The sequence below is a fragment of the Phaethon aethereus genome (genome assembly GCF_964289735.1).
Source record: "Phaethon aethereus genome assembly, chromosome: 5".
Lineage (NCBI taxonomy): Eukaryota > Metazoa > Chordata > Aves > Phaethontiformes > Phaethontidae > Phaethon > Phaethon aethereus.
The window spans coordinates 67,671,909-67,693,976 of NC_138579.1; the positions used below are offsets into that span (position 1 = coordinate 67,671,909).

At 41.5% G+C, this 22,068-nt stretch overlaps 1 protein-coding gene across 3 annotated transcripts in view; it reads right to left on the reverse strand.

Annotated features, from left to right (window-relative positions):
• Positions 1-22,068, reverse strand: part of NAV2 (neuron navigator 2) — a gene marked incomplete at its 5' end in the record, with an annotated part of 428,748 nt that overhangs the window by 108,696 nt on the left and 297,984 nt on the right. For all 3 annotated transcript variants that reach the window (XM_082000504.1, XM_082000503.1, XM_082000502.1), the window contains 2 exons: positions 270-382; positions 3,119-4,217. In XM_082000504.1, the coding sequence (XP_081856630.1) occupies positions 270-382; positions 3,119-4,217 (1,212 nt within the window). The remainder of the gene's footprint in view (positions 1-269; positions 383-3,118; positions 4,218-22,068) is intronic.

Below are 22,068 nucleotides of genomic sequence, written 5' to 3' on the forward strand. Positions count from 1 at the left end.
AAACATAAAGTACTCGGAATTCCTAGTGATTTCAAGAAATTCAGGGCGCACAGGATTGTGTAGAACTTGAGCATCTAGTATTCAGATTATTGACACCAGGTTTCCATTGGTGAAGAGCTGAAAGAAATATCTTAACTAGCAAGAAATAAAGCATTAGGAATAAAATAAAATTAAATCCCCCCTAAAGAGGGAGCTCCTGATTTCCAAGTTGCTTTAGCCCGTTGTTATTTTACCAGACCACAGTCAGTAAGTCGTATCGCAAGACGTACCCGAGAGGTCTTCGAGAGCAGGCTGTCCAGTTTTGACATAAAGAGCGGAATCCATGCTGACCCCTCCTGTGCTGGCCTCGGCTGTTACATTCCCTTCGTTGTCTGTCTGCGACCTGCAAGGCAAACCAAAAGAGAGATGTGCAGTCACTCTCCATCAGAAGCATCTCGAGTATAACAAGTAGACAACTGCACCCGCCATCAGCCGCTCTGTCCCTCTCTCCAGAAGAGACGAGCAGACTGATTTTACATAATTCATTAGTCCCATGTTGACCTATGTCCTAGAAATGGAAACAAGCACTCAGCTGTAAAAAATAAAAAATTCATAGTCAAAGACTGGCTTCACAGCTCTTCAGTCAGGGTCTTAAGACTCTTGGATTTCCAGCTAAATTTTAAGGATCAGTAACATGAGTTGTTGTGGCTAATCCGATCCTCTCCGATAAAGTCTGTATTGCATAAATATAAAGCAGATAGGGTTCGACGGCGTGTTACACCTGCCCATTTCCCTTCAATAACGAGCAATGTCGCTCATTTGTATTCTAAAATAAATGACTGGGTAAAACCAACTTCGAACTCCAATTCATTGTCTGACATCGTGGCTGTCGGGTAATGAAAGGTGACGTCTTAAGAATCTGTTGTCAGATTTGAATAATGTATTTTGACTCATTTCATTTTCCTAGTGGCGCTGTGTTTTGCTCGTAGAGCCACATCAACCAGCGGCTGGAAGCTCTCCCGTCCAAAGGGTAAGTGCTGTACAAAAGTGCAGACACGGCAGGGAATTACTATTGCAATATTCTTAATTTCAGTTGACCCTTTATGAAACGTAGAACAAATTCTCATGTCTTTTACTTTAAAAAAAACAAACAAGACCAAAAACATCCAAACAAAAAGTCAGTCTATAGGCAGCTGAAAGGTTTAATTAAAATCACCTTAACTGACAACAGAAAAAACCTGAGACTACTACTGCAATGCATTAACAAATGCATTTTGCAGATTCAAAGAAGTGTCTGGATAGCAAATTTATAATATTGCTCTATGTTTGCCTTGCAAATCAACACGATTTGACTTTTCTCTTTCCTTTTAAAGCCAGCAAGATTATACAGTTCGGCCTTTTTTCCTCCAATGCTGAAAAGACACGATTATTTTTTCAATTTCTCAGCATTTTATCCTGCTGCCAACAGGCAGTTTCATTACTTTTTTTGTAAAAAGTGAAATAAATACAGCCTAGAATTTAGCAGTGTGTTTGGATTATAGAAAATGTACGGATTTTACATTACCTTTACACATTAGATGATGATACCTATGTTCAAACTAAAATGAACATCAAGTAGAGTGCTTTTTACTTTATCTTTTGATAGGACATTGCAGTGACAAACTTAACAACCCAAAGCATCATGAACACATTTTTGCAGGTTATGAAGGAGAAACAATAAATCAGTTTCTTTGCTATCACAATTTTCTACTAAATTATGAACTAAAATAGTACAAACTGCACCGGCAATTTTAAACTCCAAACAAATCTCAAAATAGTAGATCCCACCTTCAGCCAAAGATGCAACAATAATGTTGATGTACGTAGATGAATGGAAGAGTAAGGGAAATCGGGAACATGTACTGTATAATACAAGTTTTAGTCAGATTAATTTTTCCCAACTGGTTAATTTTCACATGACTACATCTCAGAGGGGAACCTGGAATTTTATTCCATACACACAGGGAGAACACTCAAGGAGCCAGAAGAATCAAAAGTCGCTCTTCCCATTTTGAATCCCTCTCCTTCAGGTTAATTCCGTTTACATTCACGTTTATTTTAAAAACGTGGCAAACCATTTCTTACGCTACATCTGCCAAGAGATCAAAGTCAAAAAATGCATATAGTGGAACTGAAAAATGATGGGAAAGGGAGACAAAGAGGACCCAGGGGTATGAACAGCATCTCTACAAATAAAAAACGAAACAGGCTAGGACACCTGAGCCTAGACAAGACACATCTTAAGTGAGGGAAGGCTATGACAGAGGTCTCCGAAATCATGAGCAGCAAGAAGGTGATGAAGACAGAACAATCACTTGCATTCTCTTCCTGTGAAAGAATTAAGCAGTGTCAGAGGAAACTGACAGCCAGAGATGGCTGTCAAAACCCAAAATCCCACCATCTGACTCAGGAATTTATTGCATCATGGTCAGGCTGGGGAGCATGTCCTTAGGAAGCTTTCTTATTGACTGCCCTCTTACTACTCTTCCCTATGTATCCTCTACTGCCACTGTCAAAGAGAGGATGCTGGACTAGATGGAGGTTAGTTGTGACCCCATATGGCTGCTCTTATGCTCATCTAATTCAGGGTTAACGCACAGAATAGCAGACTTCGTGCCTGGCCTTACCTATGCTAAGAGATTTTTTATTTTATTTTTTAAGATTTCCCATTACTGCTTAGAGTGAGGCAGCTCCACCTCTATTAGCCACATCGAAGAGAACGAATGTATCTACGTCATAAATTGGCACTGATACAACTTCTAAAGCTGTGATGCGTAAAACAAACCTAATCCACACGGTACGAGAAAAAGGCAAGAGCAGTACCTGGCCAAGAAGGTGTTAGCATTCTCATCTTAACTGTTAGCAGGGTCAGATACTACAATTATTCACCCTCCTATCTATCACAACTTTTTCTACATCCTGGTCTGATGGCCTTCACCAACAATTTCTGTGTAAATGTATAAATTACCTACTCTCTTAAAGCAAGAAACGTATACACGATCTGGCACTCAACTTGCTGCCTCACCCCCCGAGTGTCCGAAATGAACCTTCCTAGAGAAGTGTCACGTTCAAGAGAGCCCGCTGGAGAAGTTCACCATACCTGTACAGGAAGGGAGCCACCGTGGCGGTGTTCGGGTGGCTGTATTGCTGTTGGGGATGAGGTAGCTGAACACTCACAGTGTTGCTCCCTGTGGTGTGCGTCGTCGCGGCGGGTCCGTTGACAGTTTGGCTGCTGCTGCTGCCATTGAGGCCTCCTATGCCTTTTCCTTCTGAAGAGGCTAGGCTGGACGAGGAGCTGGAATGCCTGCTGTCCAGCTGAGACTTCTGATGAGACGGTCCCGAGCTGGCTTTCCCGCTGCGGCCTCTCTCGCCTTCCTTTGCAGGAACGGGGGCACTTGAGGATTTCCCTGTGGTGTTTTTCATTCCTGGTTTTGGTATTCCACTGTGCGAAGGGGCAGAGGCCTCCTTCTTGGCACTATTCAGCTTTCCTCCTTTAGGGATAAAGCTTGCGATCTTGGAGGACTTTTTTGGCATCTCTGTTGTTGCTAGTGCTGTCTGATCTTCTTTTGGTTCCTCTTTCAAGTCCAGCTTTTCAGTGATAGAAGTTCTCTTTGCAATGTCTTTACTTTTATCCTTTTCTTTCTCTTTCTGTTTCTCTTTATCCTTCTCATTACCCTTTGGAGAACTTTTCTTATTAGTTAGCGCCCGGCTAAAAGTCCTTTGTGCAATTCCCTTGAGTGCAATTTTGGGACTACTGGACATCGATCCTGGATTGTTCACATTCTGATTCGTGGCATCGATTTCTTCACTCTCCTCAAAGCTGAGAAGCGTCTCCAGCTTTTCACAGCTGTTGTCCCGAGACCCCGGACCCTCGAGCGTTGTCCCTCCTGCTTTCGAGCCTCCTTTGCTATTGAAGAGTTTTAATTTTTCAAGCATGGATTTTTGACCGTTGGGAGTTGTTTTGGCGATTTCCGAGGGTGGCTTTGGAGGCTCCGATACGGGCTGCTTTACGGATAACATGGAAGACGTAGCTGTGTGCTTAGCACTAAGGGACTTGCTGCGCCAAGGTTTAATAGCAGAGCTGGGCTGAGGGATGGCTGATGAGTTATTGCAACTAACAGCACTGCTGCAGCTCTGAACCGAGGATGAGACATTTTCATTCATTCCTGTGGGCTGGGAGGCTGTACTGTCTGCAGGCTCTGGAAAAAAAAAAAAAAACACACAACCCAAAAAACCAACACAGTAGTACCTGATATTACAGCTAGTCTGAAATTCCTTCTGTAAGGAAACATTAGGAACTTTACACTAATAACATTAAAAAGATGGACAGATATCAATATTTACAACATCAGTATCACTTCAAGAAAATGAAAGCCAGTTTTCTTTTCCTACCCAGCAGAACAGCAACGAGCTCCTACTATATAATTTACATTTACTTGCTGTTTCAAGAAAAAGGAAAAAAAAAAAAGAACCTCCTCCATTTCAAACCAAAATGTGTTTTGCAATGTGTTCTCCCTTATTAAGTTCATAATACTTTTTCATTAGCAAAAGCAGAGCACTATTTTCTAACTAAGGGTTCCCCCTGCTTTTGGCAAAATATTTGCTGTCCAAGTTCAATTCTTAGAAAAACCTCAAACATATAAAAAAATGCTGGAGTAAGGAAAAAATTAAAACTTAAGTCCTTTCAGTTATTCGGGGGGAGGCTGAGATCTTCATAGGCAGAAGGTAGAGGAAAATGCCAGGTACAAAAAATAAAACCAATTGTGTCCCTTTGCAGTGAACCTAAATGAAGTATTATCACGTATCTTAATCCAGCTGTAAGAGAAAGTAGTGGCAGTAGCTGTACAGCCCTTCCCCCTCAGAGAGAGCAAACCTTTTATTTATTTCATTCCTTTTAACGTTATTTGCTCTTGCTAAGAAATTAGTCCAGAGCTTAGAGAGAGCTTGAAAAATCACACTCACCTACCAGTGGCCACTTCTCCTCTGAAGTTTCTCTTTGCAGAGTTTCCTTTCTGGAGACGTTACTCTCTCAATTATCACAAATATGTTTTCTGTTAAACAGCTCATGTTTCCAATTAACTTTTGTCATCTATGTCTGTTCGCCTGCCCAGCAGCCTGCTGGGGATTAACGGCTCTTACCTATATTTCCCTGCCCTCTGGCAATAAAGTAAACTGTGTATAGAGCTGCATTTTTTTAATTCAAAAATCAACAGCGGTTGAGAGCGTGCGTTTTCGGCAGCAGGAGCAGCCTTGTGAATTCAGCCCTGTAAATCACGAGCCGCTGCAACCACACAGGGACTGTTTTACTTCACTTTCAGCTGCTCAGTGAAGATACGGCTCTGTTAACCTCCCTCCTCTGATCCAAACCAGATCTTACTAAAGATTTAAAGCACATACATCTTCCTGACTTAGCACAGAACCAGGTTTCTAGGAGTATTACAGACTTCTTAATAATAAACTCAGTCATTTCACACGGTTACGGACACAGTGGGATAGCAGGAATTAACGATACTTTAAAAAAATACTACTGAAGTCAGAAGATTTCCAGGAGTGTCATTAACCAACAACTGTTAAGTTGGCCAGTCTTGCTAGTCCTTTTCCTATGGCAAACTACCCACATGGAGACGGAAGGAAGCAACAGCGGGATTACAGACACAGAAAGGAATCGTACTTCTTTCAAGTCAGTGCCAGTCTCCTGTTTTACTCTAGTACAGATGGAAAATCAAGCCACCAAATGTCCCAAACAGCAATGCCGGCCGGTGCTCTGCTTGCCCTGCTCAAGCCTGCTAAATTCAATCCGGTGAGTTAAGGAGAACGGACGCCGTGGAAGCGCAGGAGGGACGGTGACTCCCAGCGCAAGGGGAAGCGGTGACCCACCACCACCCTCTGCTTTCGAAAGCTGTGCACCGTTGTCTTCTCCATCGTGTCTCTTACTGTACGCCGCTGCTTTATCATTATTTTTATCTCCCGAAGTCCTCCTACTTCCATCAAAATCTACTTCCCGCTGCAACACTGCAGCATCCTCCTTTTATAAGCTCGGAACAAGCGAGCCTTTGTCTCAGCCTGCCTTCTGTCCATGACGCCCAGCAACGCAATGAAAGCTTCACGAAAATCCCAGTCGTGCATCATTTACAATTAACTTGTTTAGCTTCTTTGAAAAAATAACAGTTGCCCACCTCCGTATCAGGATAACTCTACAGAAACCGAAGACTCACAACACTTTCAGCACTCAGTTCCAATCCAAATTCGTTCTGGCCTCGTCACACTAAAAAAAAAAAAAAAAAAGTCTCGACGCAAAGCGTACCCGTGCCCAGAAATCACCGGAGCTGCCCGTGGTTCACGAACACGCCTAGGATGAATTCACACCCGGCCCAGGGATGAACCGAACGTACTGATCAGTACGGACAGGGGAGCCTTTACTTTCTCAGAAAGGCTGAGTTGCAAGGAGTAACGGGACAGGGACAACGTACGGGTGACAAACTGAAAATTACTGGTAAGGGATCCATCTACAAAGCAATGCTCATTTCTTTACGTACTGTATGTATGCCTACGTGGCAAGGCCGTGGGAGGTGGGGGAAGAGCTGGTTGCACGCTCAGGTACAACATACGCAGCAGCACAAACCCCGCTCGGGGCGGCACGGCGTCCGTCCTGAGCACGCAGCCCGCCGAACTGACTCGGAGCGAAATCCGTGTTCTTCTCACAAAGGTTCTTAGCAGCGGTTTGAAAAAAAGACAGGCAGCGCGTGCACCGGCGTGAGCAAACCCATCCTGCGTTCACCAGAACTCGGAGCCGACGCGGAGCGCTCGCGTCGGCTGCGGCCGCAGGCTGAGGCACGCGCCCGAGAGCAGCTACCCGAGGAGCGGGCTGCGGTCCGTGACCCAGCTGCACAGCCTGACTCCACCTCAGACGCCGAGCTGGCTGCGAACACGCTGCAGATCAGCCAGAGCAGCAGAAACCAGAGGCAACCCACGTCAAAACAGGGTTCCTACGAGCTCCACAAGGCTCTGGAAGTGAAAGGAAGGTGTTGGTTCACGTGGGACGCTAACTGCACCTTAACAGCACAGGTCAGCGCCCCGGTCCATGGACTTTTGGGGAAAAGACTCTGCCTGGATCAAGTGAAATGGCTTTATTTCCAAAACCAAAAGCATTTCTCAAAATGTATTTGTCAACAAAATCCAGAACTTTTTTTCACTCCTCTTTTCTTTGAATATTTTAGTTGGTTTTTTTTTTTTTTTTTTTTAAATTCTGTTTGGTCAGTGACCAAAAAACACGTTTTTCGGTTTGCTTGTTTTCAAACGCAGAGTTCGCGTTGTCCCCAACTCCCCCACATAACGCCCTCCCGCTTGGAACTTAATTGTGCTGCCGTTGCCAGTGGCGTAGGATGAGTACAGTGTAACTCCATGTACAGACACGTCAGAGAAATCTGAATTAGGACAACACCACTATGACTGTAATATTTAAAAAAAATGAATATATGGAGACATTAGTGTAATTTTCAGAGTCTCTACCTAACATTTGCCGGGAAGTAAATTCTGTAAGTGTTAGATGCTACACATCTGATACCAATGAAAAAAATATTCAGAAACGCTTAAATATACATGTTAAGCAGCTATGCTTTGGGAAAAGAAAGAAGATTTTTTTTTTCTTACACAAATACAGTGGATTTTGATTCATACTCAGGTCAAATACAGCAAAACTGCAAACTCAAAGTCTTCAAGTTTTTGTTACATTGCACCATGCAAAGTTAATGCAAGAAATAAGAGGTTCACCGTAAAACACACTCATGAAAAATGGCCTCAGCTTAAGAAAACGTCAGGCTTGGTAAGAAAGAAACGGAGAACCTTACAAACAAGCCTGCTGGCTCTTTTGCTCCTCACAGAGTGATCCCGGTAAACGAAAGGGGTTCTGCTGCCAGAATGTCGCTTCAAATGCTGGGTTTCCTAATGAAGCAGTAACATCAATACGTGGATAACACATCAGCATGCAAAAGGGAAAGTTTCATTCAGCGTAGCATAGGCCCTTCTTTCATGAAAAGGAGAGCAGGTTTCATGCATTCGATTAATAAGCTTATTATTTCCCATGTATTCCTTTGTGAGGGAGATATTTTCTTTCTTCAGCAACCTGCATTAACTAAAACTGACTATAAAAGAAATGTTTTCAAACCCAAGCTACAGTCCACAATAAATAATGATTGCTTTCCTCTTTTCAAAGTCAAATCTTGGCCTGAAATCTATTTTGTTCCTAGCATCCCTGTTAAAAAAGATGTTGGTGGTCTAGTTCCCGTGCCAATACGCACTGTAGCATGGGTAAATCTGATTTCAGCTGCTCCTGCAAAGTCTTAACTGCATCTGCAAACCTACCCATTTGTGATGAAAAAAAATTAAAAAGAGTCTGAAGGCTTATGATTTAATTCTTCCACTGAAGTCTTTGAGAGCTTATGTTATAATAAGGTCAGGAGAAAATATATGCAATTTCCCATCATTTGTCATGTTCACTCTAAGCAAGTGGAGTTTGATTTGCTATAACTGAAAACTTTCAAAACCAATCATTATAAGCATGAAAGGCGACACAAAGACAAAGGACGTTCTCATAGATACCTCTCCTTAGGAGGGTCAAGAACGTAACAGCATTTTTATTCATTTTAGAATGAACAAGCTGTCATTTTTTTATTTCCCAGCTATGGGAAAAGTAAGAAGTTCTCATGAAGAGAAGTATCTTTCAGTCCAGCCCATAGATTAGATAACCGAGTTAAAAGCAAATCCACAACCAAATTCTAATTTGGGAAGTAAAAGCAGATCTGCTCTATGACATTATAGTGTCAGAACTGCAGAAACCACTGTGGCAGTTTCACCATTTCCCATCTAGAGGAATAACTGGCGAGTCTTGACCCTTCCCATCCACCCACCAGAAGATTCTCCTTCAAAGCACTACAAATAAGAGTCCTACAGAGAAAAGCTTTTTAGCTGAGCTATCCTCTTCGTCAGGAATGATTTATCATGCTCAGCAGAGCCCTGAAGTATGGAAATGCCTGCATTTCTGCCAGGAGCAGACTATAAAAGTCACAATCTTTCTGTAATCCAAACCACAACCAGGTAGAGCAGAACATTCCCAACAAGAGCAACCTGGCATACAGCCCTTCCTCAAAATAAGCACAGCTCTTCTGGCCCACAGACGTTTCTATTCCAGTTGTAACGCTGCTGACCAGAGAGAACTACAGCTGGGTGGAAGGGACTGGCTGAGTTACCGGCTCGGGGTGGGCAAGGGGCATGGCCTCCACCCGCGAGATGAATGAAGCTTTGTGTTGTCTCTTCTACTCTGGACCACAACAAAAAGCAACAAAACTGTTTTCTTAAAGCAGAGATTGCCATAGAGGGAAATTCTGCATACCCTGAGAAAAGCCCGGATAGGAAACATTTTGCTTTGCTGAGGACAAAAACTTCACCAAGCTGAGCAGAATTGGTTCCTTCAAATTCTGTCCATCAGCTTTCCCTTCAGGGGACATTTAATTTATTGCAACATGAGACAAAAATTACCTTTACTCCGTGATATTTTTCTTTCTTTCCATTGTATCTACTTCTTCAAGCTCAGCGTTGTAGACTCTGTCGCTTCAGCAGCAGTTCCGCGTACTCACAGAAATGTGCTGTACCTCTGAAAACCCGTACCGAAGCCTGTGGGTATGTCAGTAACCGAACTTTCACGTTTCTGTAAAGTCCCCTTCATTCACACAGAGCTTCAATATAGGAAACAACAGTTCTGCTGTTGACTGGTTTACGTCGCCAAGACTTGGCGTTTTTGCTGAGGTGAAGGGAAATAAAACTGGAGCACAGGCGATCCTTTTCTCATTGTCTTGATGTAACCGACTAAGACACTTGAATTCCTTGTTGTTTTTGTTTAGTTACTGTAAAATTCAAAATGCTGTCCACATGACTGCCTAAGAAAGAGGTTGGAGGGACCTCTGTCGACCATATACCGGTTAGATGATCATAACAATAATGAAACCAAGTTTACTGTGCCACGCAAAACAAGTTGCACTCTCCATTTAATACTAGACAAATACCATTCTTGTTCATTACTCTCCATTTTCTTCTCATTATTTGTACAATCAAATCCCCCAAGATCTCTCATAACAGAGTTATTCAAAAGCATTAATGAATTCCAGGCAGGGAGCTGTTACAGAGTCTTTCAGTAGATTTTATACATAGCTGGAGTGGACAGGATGTACCTCTAGCAGCCTTGATCTGAAACGTCTCCTGCAGGTAGGGTGTACGAAATAGGCCACATACACGTTCGTGGTCTGAGAGCTGCTCTTAGGGAATATATTGTCTATTGGCCTATTTTGTCTATTTGCGGCTCCAGTCGGGGCTTGGAATGACCATGAATGTAGAAACGGAGGCAGATTTTTAAGAGAGAAGGGACAGGCAATAGGAAAAAAATATCTCGGAAAACTCCCACTGATCCGTCAACGCGCCAAGCTAAACTGCTTTTTAACTCAGAAACGTCTCACTCTGCTCAGCGAGAAGTCACACAACTGTCCAACTGTGAACAGTAAACTGGCGAACAGCAATGCGCACTCAAACGTTTAAAGAGAGTTGGACCAAACCATATAGAAATACCAATACTTCACCATCATCTATACTTACACCTATGTATGAACATACATAAATATGCAGAAATTATTACATTTTTCTATCAAATACTGCTGGCAGACACATACTTCTTTTTATGCTGGGATCTTCTTCATCTTCTCTCTCTAGTCAATGAAACTACTCTACAATCTGTAGCGGCAGACCTTTCAAACCAGGCCAACGTGCAGGTAATGATCTACTTACTACTCACTACCGTAACGGAGCGTTGGGCCACGGGCTTTACGCCCATCAGCCCCTTCAGAGGCGGCAGCAGTTCTCTGGTGCCAGTCACGGATTCTTCAGCTCTATTTGATTCCGGACACGGAACAGGCCAAAGGCTCAGTAGGGAAGCCACACGTGGAAGGGACCAGAGAGGCTGGACAATGCTCTTACCCAAGGAGAGGAGGCTTCTACAGATGTGGTAGAAACACGCTGGCACTTACGGAGGTCCGGGATGTAGCACCACTGCTGTTTGCTTTCCTATGATTTAACAGCGAACTTTCGTTTCCATGGCTGTTCTTCTGGCACAATTCACCCAGCAATAAATTTACAAGAAATTGTAAACATTTATTTTAAAAGGAAACATCTAGGAACTGTAAAGGCCATGAAACACCAGGCCAGCTCTTCAGCTGGTATAAATTAACATGATTCCACTCTCTCCAATGCAGCTGTGCAGATGTACGCTGGGCAAGAAGCTGCTTCTCAAGGTTACATTTTACTTCAAAGCTCAGGATTTTTACACTCATGAATTGTACAGTTAAGAATGTGTCATTGGCTAATTTTTCTAGTTGGATTTTTTTTTCCCCCAAAAAACTTTATTTAAATACATTTTTGGCTTGTTCTAGGTATTCCTAAAGCTTATACTAACTGTGGCAAAGTTCTGTGGTCTTGTAAAGCTCCACTTCAGCCACGATTAAGCCTTCAGCCTGCCTTTGTTTAGGTAAAAGAGGACATATTTTTAAATGCAAAATTCAGCCAGTTGAACAGTTGTAAAATTAAGCACGAATATGATTTACTGCATACTTGTATCTTGTCCTATAAACGTGACATACTGCTTGTCATATTCTGACAGTTTTTAAGCTGTTTTATGGGCAAACACCCAACATAAATACGTCACTAAAGAGTCACTAAGATGAGCCAATCTTTCAAAAAATGTATTTGATTAGAAAAGTGAAAGGATGCAAGCAACACCCCCGATCAATTGCCCAAAGATGAATGTTATGTTTGACGCTAATGACTCTCACGAGGGTCACCTTATGACATAAGCCTTGTGTTTGGGAAATACAGAGGCATTAATACATTGGGTAAATTGGAGAAATGGACTGACTCAGTAAGATTACATTCACTGAAGTTGACTGAAAAGTTCTGTGCTTAGAAAGGAGAAATCAAATGCCTAAATATAAAAGGTCAAACAATCAGCTATGCAACTGTACTGCAGAAAAGAAATAGGAATTACAGTAGACCACAACTGCATACCTCTATAACGTGACACTAAGGAAAAACTAAAGCCATTCAGGAACGCATTCTGAGTATCATATATAAGACAGAGAATGTAATTATTCCGTCCCACTCAGCACTGGAGTAAGGCATCAGCCCGAGCGCTGTGTCCAGCCCCAGCACCCCGCTAAAAGAGACCGACACACTGGAAAGAGGCCAGAAGAGGTCATCAAGACATATAAGATTATCACAAAGAACCCATGAGAAGAAGGTTGAAGCAGTAAAGATTGTTTAGTTTAGAAGAAAGAAGGCGGAGAAGAGACCTTGTAAGTCTTCAATATATGAAGATTTTATCAACAGGACAGAGATCAAGGAAGGGCAACAACCGTGCTTAATTTTCAGCCAGGCAGAATCCTGGTTTTGTATTTTTTTAAAAAAGCTAGCTTTAAGACCAAATACACACTGGAAGGGAGACACTTAAGGAGGTTGTCAAGTCCCTGTCGTGAGACATTTCAGAAGGGACTAGCAAACATCTCTCAGGTATAGGTACGGTAGATTTTGCTTCAGAGTTGGAGCACAGACTCCCCTGGTCATTTACAGACAAAGTTCTATAAATATATAATATACGCTGCAAACGTCACAATTTTAAACACACTTCTTTAAATGGAGTTAAAACCAGAAGGCAAATCTACACTGCAAAGTTATGACTCAAATTTGTGTAAGGATATCAGAAGTAATTTCAGACTAAGGAACTAATAAAAACCTAGGGATTCTCCCAGGAAGAAAATACAAACCAAACCACCAGGCTCTCAGGGTATCTTTCAGCTTATCCCACACTCCTTTGTTTCTCTCTCTGTTTTTATTTTTACTCTTGTCACATGAAATTCGTCATCACTGTACTATATTCAAGGCAAAATAAATCATACTGAACATTTGGTAAATACCTTGAACACAAAACTGGAGAGGGTTATTTCAGCATCTGCTTTTTGGTAGTGCATACAATAGAACGATAGGAATGAGACTGACTATTCTGGTTGTGGATTTGTCAAGGCAAATTATGTAAATTTATTTTATCACCAGTCTGACTTGGAGGGAAAACCCTCCATCAGTAAAAACAGACAGCGTCTCTCAACTGCCAGCACAGATGAGCAGAGGCAGCATCCGAAACACTAAGCAGAATATGCTGTTTGCCTCATACCTGACCTAGATGACACAGTTGTACATTTTTAAAGGGGGGAATGCTTGACATTTGTTAAATTATCATATTCTCACTTTGTTGAGCCAACCACATTTATTTGCTCGGGAAAATCTGAAAGTCTGGGTAAATTGGTTTCAAACTATGTGGACTTATGGCTCTCGGAAAAAGTAAAACCTTTTCCACTTTTGCGGTCCTTTTAATCTAGTGGCTGTTGCCCAGTCTTAAGTCAACACTTCAAAAGTAAACATTAGATTCATTCAATTTTCTAAAGAAAGAGAAATCTAAGAAGAAAACGAAAAATGAGATGGATATGGAACAGGAGCGAAAGCAACTGCTCCTAAAAGTTAAACGAAGGAGATTTTTTCTAAATCTATATGGACAACATTTTCAGTCATGAAGAAAGTTATAACTGCCAAAAAAAAAAAAAAGTCTTTAACTTACTGCTATCTGTTGCACGAGCCAACTGCTTCCGTCTATAAAATCACTTCCCAGCTTTCTGACATCCATACACTGTTCATCGATAAGGAGAGGAATCTTTCTTTTTTCAGGAACTCTGCTTATTTTTGCTAGTCTCTAGTGAACCGTTAAATCTTTCTGCTGCTCCTGGTTTCAAAAGCCCTCCTGACTCCAGCTCTCCCTTACTACCTCTCAGCAGCCTCGCAGAGCCGGGCTCAGCGCTAGTCCATTGGCACAGTTAAAACCAGTTTCAGCGATGATCTGGCAGTTCGTACTAAAAGGGTCAATGCCTTTTCCACATCAACTGAAGCGCTTGGGAGTCTGCAGTCGGAAGCCACAGCAGCGTACTGCCTATGAGGGACACTGGTCGAGATACCAGGCTTAATTTCCCATTTCTGTCTTGTTTAGCAACACGCCTGTGTGCCACCAGATGTTGCAGCGACCGACTCAACAGGGAGCCCTGTAAAAAGAGGGAGTTCTCCCAGTTGCAAATGAACTTTGTGGGTTTGTATGAACTCTCTCTTCCAGAAGATGCCACGCACCTGACTACTTCAGGACTGTTCAGCCACCAGTAAAAGGTGTCACTGAATGCTGAGACTTGCTATAGCAACTGTTATATATACACATCTACATAATACGTTATATTGTTGGTAGCCTCCCTGAGCTACCAACATTACAGTAACTTTTTAAACAAACCAGGAAGACATCACAAGTGGTTTTCAGAGTGGTTTGAAGGAGGAGTCCCCGCTGGGCTCTCTGAAAAGCACCCCGTTGTTACTTCAAGACAGTTTCTGGACATGAAAGTAATTGGCCAAAGACCCTGATGAACCTCAAAACCTGGAGTTATTCAGTACGATGCCAATAAAAGAACTTTCCTCAATGCTTAAAACCCAAGAAGTTGACCAGCACGGGCTGTGCAGTAAGCCACCTGCAAGACCAAATCTAGAGGTCCTGCTTTTATTTTAACTCTTCTTATTCAGCCAAACAATCCTGCCTGATTACTGAAGTGGACAAAACCTCAGAGTATGACCGCTATTTTGGGCTCAAAGAGATCGATTCACCCACAGTGGAGTCTTACTATTGTCTCCTACAGTTGAATGAAGATTTTATAAAGTGGTTATGGGCTGTAGACACAAATCAAGCTGGTACGAACTGGGGACAATAAAATTTGTTTATGTGAACCTTTTTTTGCCCAGAGGACAATAATCTTTTGAAAGGAGTTCACATCAGGCCAGGTTGGTTATTAATACGCCCAGCATTGAAACAATCACGCCGTAGCTGACAACTTGACCATCACCGACTAGAAACAGCTAACGTTTTTGTTTGCTTTAAATACAATACCTGATACCTTATCATACCAACCATTAAATATCAAACTGAATGGCTTCTTCTTCGGCCAGGAAAAAGGGGAGACGAGGCACCACTGAGCACTGGACTAGGCTGTCCGTGTGTATATATAGCTTCCGCTTGGAACAGACAGGCTGTTCAGCCATCCCGGTAACCCTCTGCCAGCCCCGCGTCAGGCTGGCTCAATGCCGCAGGAATTGAACTTGACGTCTCAGCTCCCCTGCCGTAGCTGTCAGGATAACCCTCCCTGTACCTGCCCCCAGAAAAAGCCTTTGCTCTCACATCCAGGCTTCTACGCTGAATGCTACTATATATGGGTAAAAAGAATTAAAATGTTAACTCTCTAATAGGAATTTCCATCATGTTTTACAACTCTCCGTGCTCTTTTTTCACCACTTTTTTTTTTTACTAAATTCTTACACTATTATTTGGCACAAAGGCAAAACCCTGGGTTTTGTCTCTGTTTATTATTAATAATTTATTTGGAGTGGAAAAACAGCATGAGGTTAAGCAGAACACAAAGGTTCCTGTGCAACATCACTTGACCATCCTGTACTTGGTTTGGGAGCCAAATCCAGTCATTCAGAACATCAAATATTTCATCTGATTTTAAGTGCAGCTACAGAAGTGCAGCTTGTAGTCCATTTTCATGCACTTAAATTAAAGATTTTTCATTCAAGAAAACTACCAGGATCATCTGAGTTGATCTTAGAGATAATATGGCTCAAAGAATTTCACTCAGTAATTTCCAAGCCAAAACTGTAACCTCTGCCTCAACATCATCTCTGGGCAAATATTAAGTTTTGACTCATTATGTCCAATTTAATCTCTTTCAATGGCTAATCAACCTCATTCTTAAAATTTGTATCCAGTCTGTGGTCTGAATTGGGCTAATTTCAAATTCCAAACAAATGGATACCTGTACGCTATCTATTGAGATAATAAAGAATCCTTACTATTATAAATCTCACTCCCTAAAACGATCTTGTAGATAACCTTTCTTTGAGACAAAGAACATAAATTAATCTTTCATATACCTAACTGCAAAGGAGTTCTTCCAAACCTCTAATTATCCAGTGCTCTTCTCTATGTTTTATCAGCATGTCTCTTTTCCAAAGTCCATTTGAATACTACTGAAAATTTTAGCCTTCAAGATACTACCCACAAGAACTCCAAGTTTTGACCTCACTATCCACATGTCTCTCCTTGCTCCTTGTAAGGACGAGCGTTTTCCCTCTATTTCTAAAGTAGCATTTTAAAGTCGAATCGGGGGGTTTGACACAATCCATATCTGCCACTTTTAAGTGACCTTAAACAACGCTGAGTTCAAGACAAGCTCAGTACCACATAGAACCAAGCCATACGAGTGTATTCCCATGTACTCTTTAGATAGAAGCAGAATTTGATAAGAAGCATTTGAGACATTAGGAGGAGAAATTTCAAGTGGTTCAGTTCCAGACTTAGGATTTTCTACTCTTGACACAAGAGGACATTTAAATAAGTAAATAAATATTTATTTCACAGTAAAGTTGACATGAAAAAACTATGGTTTGCATGAACATCAGTAAAATAGAAGATTACCTTGTAAATAAACTCTGGACAACCATTTTTTTTCTTTTTTTATTTTAAATGGGTGTCTGCTAATTCAGACAGCAGGAACGTACAAGCACTCTAGAGAATCCCCCAGTGGCCTTCTGAGCAGGGCACCTCCAGGAATCGGTATCATGTGGATTCTCATATGTCTAGTTGTGAAAATCTCATTGCAGCTATAAAGATTTAACTTTGAAGAGCCTGTTCCTGCTAAAGCTATGACAAGACATGCCTTGCCCTCTTGAACCGTTACCGATAAATATAACTGCCTACATACAAAGCGCACACATTTTTAGCACACATTTGGCATATGTAACCATACACCAATAGGAGTGGCGGTTACGTTTCCTTGCTAACATTTTTCTAACCTGGTAGTCAGTCCTATTTTGGTAACACAAAGTTTAAAAGTTATAGGAAAGAAATTCCTTAACTGTCCCATCAAATACCTTAGTACCTCTTCCTATTTAACTAGTTTATATTTAACAAAAATGTTAAAAGGAAATAATATTTAAAGGTGTCAAAATGTGGTAATTTTTTACCTGCCAGAGCTCAGAGGTGGACTCAAGTAATATTAGCCCCTTACCGCTGACTCCACGCAGGTCTGATCCACGCAAAACTGTCACGGCAGTGAGACCCTGTCTCGCTGGGATCCCCACGTCCCCCTACTTCCCTCTGTCTCTACGCCACGCTCTGTACTGGAAGAGGTTTAGGTGTGTCAGCAGGGCAAATGTGCCTATAATGGGGACAACGCAGCCTGGTTGGAGTATCACTGCATCACATTGCAAGACACACGGCTTTGCACAGCAACAGACTAGAACTGAGCATCAACACAGAAGAAAGGAAAACATGGAACACTTAAATAAGGCCGGCATGTAGGATACTTACAAAATATTAGAGATTTTTCTTAAAAGAAGAAAGTTCTTTAGAACCGCTAGTCCTGAAGCACACTTCAATTTTGCTTTGCCCGTCCCCTCCAGTCCCTTAAATAAATCACTGATAACTGTTCAGTCAATGTCCAGTGTACTTTTCACACTCTAAGCAGCTAACCTTATATTTAGATTGCAGAAATCACAGAACAGTCTAGGAAGAAACCTCTGGAGATCATTGCTTCCATCCTTCAGTTGAAAGCAGGGCCTTAGGTGAGGTTATCCGGGGTTCTGTCAAGGCAAGCCTGAATACCTCCAGAAAGGGAGATTCCACCACTTCTCTGGACAAAATTCTCCAGTGTTTAATTCTTCTTATAGCGAAGAATTTTATTCCTATTGCCAGACAGAAATTCCCCTAAAGAAACTTGCGCTCGTTGCCTCTTGTCCTGTCACCATGCACCCGTGTGAAAACAGTGACTACCTTTTACATACTAAAAGACAGGGACTAAATCTATACGGAATTCCAAGTTAAAAGGGATTACCCCAAATTTGGAAGAAATAAAAGAAAATGAGCATCAACCAGAGGAGCACAGGCTTTTCGTACTCTCCTGCCCATATAGTATATCCATACCTGGAAATCGAGACACGCAGAGCTAAGATTACAGCTGAGTCAGCACGATCTGGTTTCAGAACCCTCTCATGAGGCTCGTATCAAGTCAGTTTGCAACAACACTGCTCTTAAAAGTCATTTATTTCATTTGAGTGCATGAATCTGTACGCCTTTTATTCCTTTTTTCTAGTATTACCTATTTAAGAGAAACCTGCCTTCTTCATAAATCTGAATAATAGACATTTCCTTTGATCTCATGTGGAAACGGTCAAAGTCTGGTAGTGCTTTTTTCTACTGACATTTTGCATAACGTTCGTTCAAAGGAAAAGTATCATTTTTCCCACAGTCTTCTACTGCCCTCTGTAGGGTTATTGTAAATGAAAAACTAGGAACAAAGTAGAAGAAAAAACTAAAGAGAAAGCATGTAAACCTGTCACATTACTGTATCACTTCATAAACATACTGGAGATGGCATATTAAGTTGATGTTTCCTATAGCTTCCTAAGTTTAGGGATTTTATCGACTGTGGATACAAATCAGGAAATAATAAACAGAATATTCCCATACAATTTTACCAGATTTTTGAGACGGCAAAATGAAAACGGAGTGCCTGAAGATCAGTGAAGACAGGGGATATATGAGGGTGTACAGAAGTAGTCAAAAAACCCCACCATTTTTCAGAACTGCAGACTGCTTTCAAAGCATGTCTCAAAAGACTCTCTGTGTAGTGAAGCAAAACACTGAAAAAAATTCAGGAGAAAACCTACTGTATCAAAGTCTTTACTGAAGTTGTGCCCTTCAATATTTAAGTTTCATTCCTGACACTACCTAGGACACAGTTCTGCTCCTTCTTGCCGTGGACAAAAAAAATAGATTTCCCCATTCTAAATCGCGCACACAAATGAAATTTTGGCTATGTTTTCTTTGGTGATCGTATTAGACAATTAGAAGGACACAGTAACGTGGAGCCTCAAGATAAGTAGTAACTTAGAACTCACGGACAGGCATAGAAATGCAAAGCTTATTTGCCTCTTTACATCCCCTAGAATTGTTTTTGATAATTTCGATGAGTTCAATAGTGACCTTGGGAGGTGGCTGAAGCTTTTCATGCTATAGTACGCTTGTGGTGTTAAAGGATATGAAAGGACAAGAAAGTAAACCAAGGGTATACTTACATATGCATGGCGTAAATAACTGACAATTCAGAATTGAATTAAAAGGCTCCAATTGTATGAAGGGATTATGACGACATCAAAGATCACAAGCCTGAGTGGCTCGTTATTTCCCCACAATCCCAAAATGCAATTAGACTTTAATTGCATTTTTCTTGAGGAAAAAAAGCCTGTAACAGCAATTACACACATTAAAATACCCTGCCTAGAATGCCACTGCAATTATAAATGGCTAATCACTGTGACAATAAATAAAAAAGCATACCATACCGTGTTACCATTTTATGATGTGAGAAATGAGGGCACTCATTACACTCCTGTAAGTTTGATGGGAATTTCTCACATTTAGTGGGGCTAACTCCAAAAGGCAAGTTAAACCTGTCATGCCTTAACCTCAAAGAAGGCGTCTATAGGACTGAACTAGATGCCTAAGTCATCTTTACTAGAGAAAACTTCTCCCTTCTCCACATCTTGAAACTGATGTCAAACAGCACGCGAAGACTGAGAAAGCAAAATAAAATACTGAAGACACAATGTAAGCCGTAGGAAGTGAGACTTGCATCTCTTCCTGCGTGCCCCTTCGCTAAAAGTAAGTAGACATCTCACAACAAACATGTGCACGCATCCAAGAATCTCGTATTTTTTTGCAACAGTGTAATTGCTTTTGATGTTATGCAAATCCCTTCCCCACGATTTCTAGGAAACCAGTGGTCTCATCATTATGGAATCTTTCAAAAAATCTAGGTTATTTATTTTCCAGTTTCTAGCTATTCCTCCATGCTCCATTTACTGCCCTTTTCGTTTCTGATGTATTCTGTTTCAATTAATGCACTTCCATTGCCACAAGACACAGACGACTGACTAACAAGACAATTCACATTTGGAGGGAAAGGCCACAGATTAACAAAACCTAAACATGACAATCTACTTTGTAAGAAATTATTCAAATGTAATACACTGAAGGCCACCTTCTATCACAAAGTGACCACTCGTGCCAAAACAGCCTGCAAAAACAGGTAGATTTCTCTTTCTCCCATTTCCTTCTCCAAAAACACACAACGGAGCTAGTACTGGGTAATGAGATGAAAACTCACCAAGACCGGCACACAACACAGTCATGTAAGTCTCATTTCCTTCGGCAAAATACAGGATACGGGTAAGAAAACTTGAATTGTCTTAGCACTTTGACAATAAACTTTGTCTGGCAATGTTACAATTAACTTAAAATAAGCCAAAAATTTGTCAGACCCACTGCTTTTGTTTCTCATGGATGCAGACCAACTTTGTGTCATGATTATATTTTTAAGTAAAGTTCGAGTTCAACTTACGTAAACCCTCTTTTTTTTTTTTTTTTTTAAGACCATAATTTATGACTGGAAATTTTGACCGGAACAAAATTCTGAGTTTTTCGTGCAGCTCATGTAGGCTGTCAACCTAAAAACCAACCTTTTTGCTTTCAGTCATTTGTAACATTCATAGGAAGCAGATGATCTTGCCGCCTTCTTCAGCAACTAGTTTATCTTTCTGAAGAGGTGGGTTACAATGAGGAATGAGGGTTCATAGAGCTGCCTGCCTAAAAGCAGTTGATATTGAAGTTACTCAGTTGATAAATTATTGTTTTATCTCTGTATGTGTGAAGAGCTTTTTTTTTTTTTTCCCCCCCTTCTTTTTTTTCCCTTATTTAGTAATCTTGGTAACTGAGAAAAAGCCAAGATAGTTGAAGTTCTCTCCTCAATGCAGCCTAACAGCACACCATCCGTACACTGGTAAGGATCATCCAGCCAACCAACACCCACGTCAGGACGAGTCACATCCCACACTGTGTCTCCCCAGTCCAGGAGTTAGGGGACATGAGCAAAAGGGGAGAGTATCAGCAAGGAGTAGACAGAGGGAGACTGGGGAGGGATTACACAGGAAAACATGGTTTCATCGGTTCTACCGCTCTTGCCGTAACTTGTCAGCTTGTCCTCTTAACTGAAAGCCAGATCTAATTCAGATTGAGAGATGGCTATTACATGCTGATGTTACGGTTAAATCATTACTGTTTACACGGTGTACCTTCTGAAATAGTAAGCAGGGATTTACCAAGGTAGCATGTTGCTAATTTATTAGTATATTACGCTTATATATTATAATGTAATTATAATAATTACATTATTCAGCTGTGAATGTAATTTTCTTCTTCCGCAAGCTCTGATCAGGGTGAATCAGACTGCCCCGGGAGGATGCTGAGGACCCTCTATTGCCATCATCACAAGATGAGGTTTTGGGCTGTAATGGCTAGATGGAGTACTGTTCCAAAATCTAATGACATGCAGACATAGGACAACAGTTTCTAGAGAAGGAAAAACACAATTTCCTGAAGAGAAACAAGCATGAGAACCACAGGCAAGTTGAACCAGACCAGTATTTTTCCCTCAAGCAAAATCCTCATTGCTGTTGGCAGAAGTTATGCATGGACAACAAAGGAGACTTGAGCCTGAAGTCTGCCAAGTCACTGCGCGCAGATCGTACTGAAATCCAATGCCGACCCACCTCCGTAAGCGCAATGACTTTGCTAAGGATACAGAATTAGCTGCCAGCCCACGCCAGCAATCTGACCGTATCAGACTAGAGTGATCTGCTCAGTTCTCACCGGCCACATCCCCCAAAACTTGGCTGGTAAATGCTGCGTTATAGAGCTCAGAGCTACAAGCTCAAGCGAAGTAATGCGGCTGGATCACCGGCTTAGTGAACGGACACGAAGTC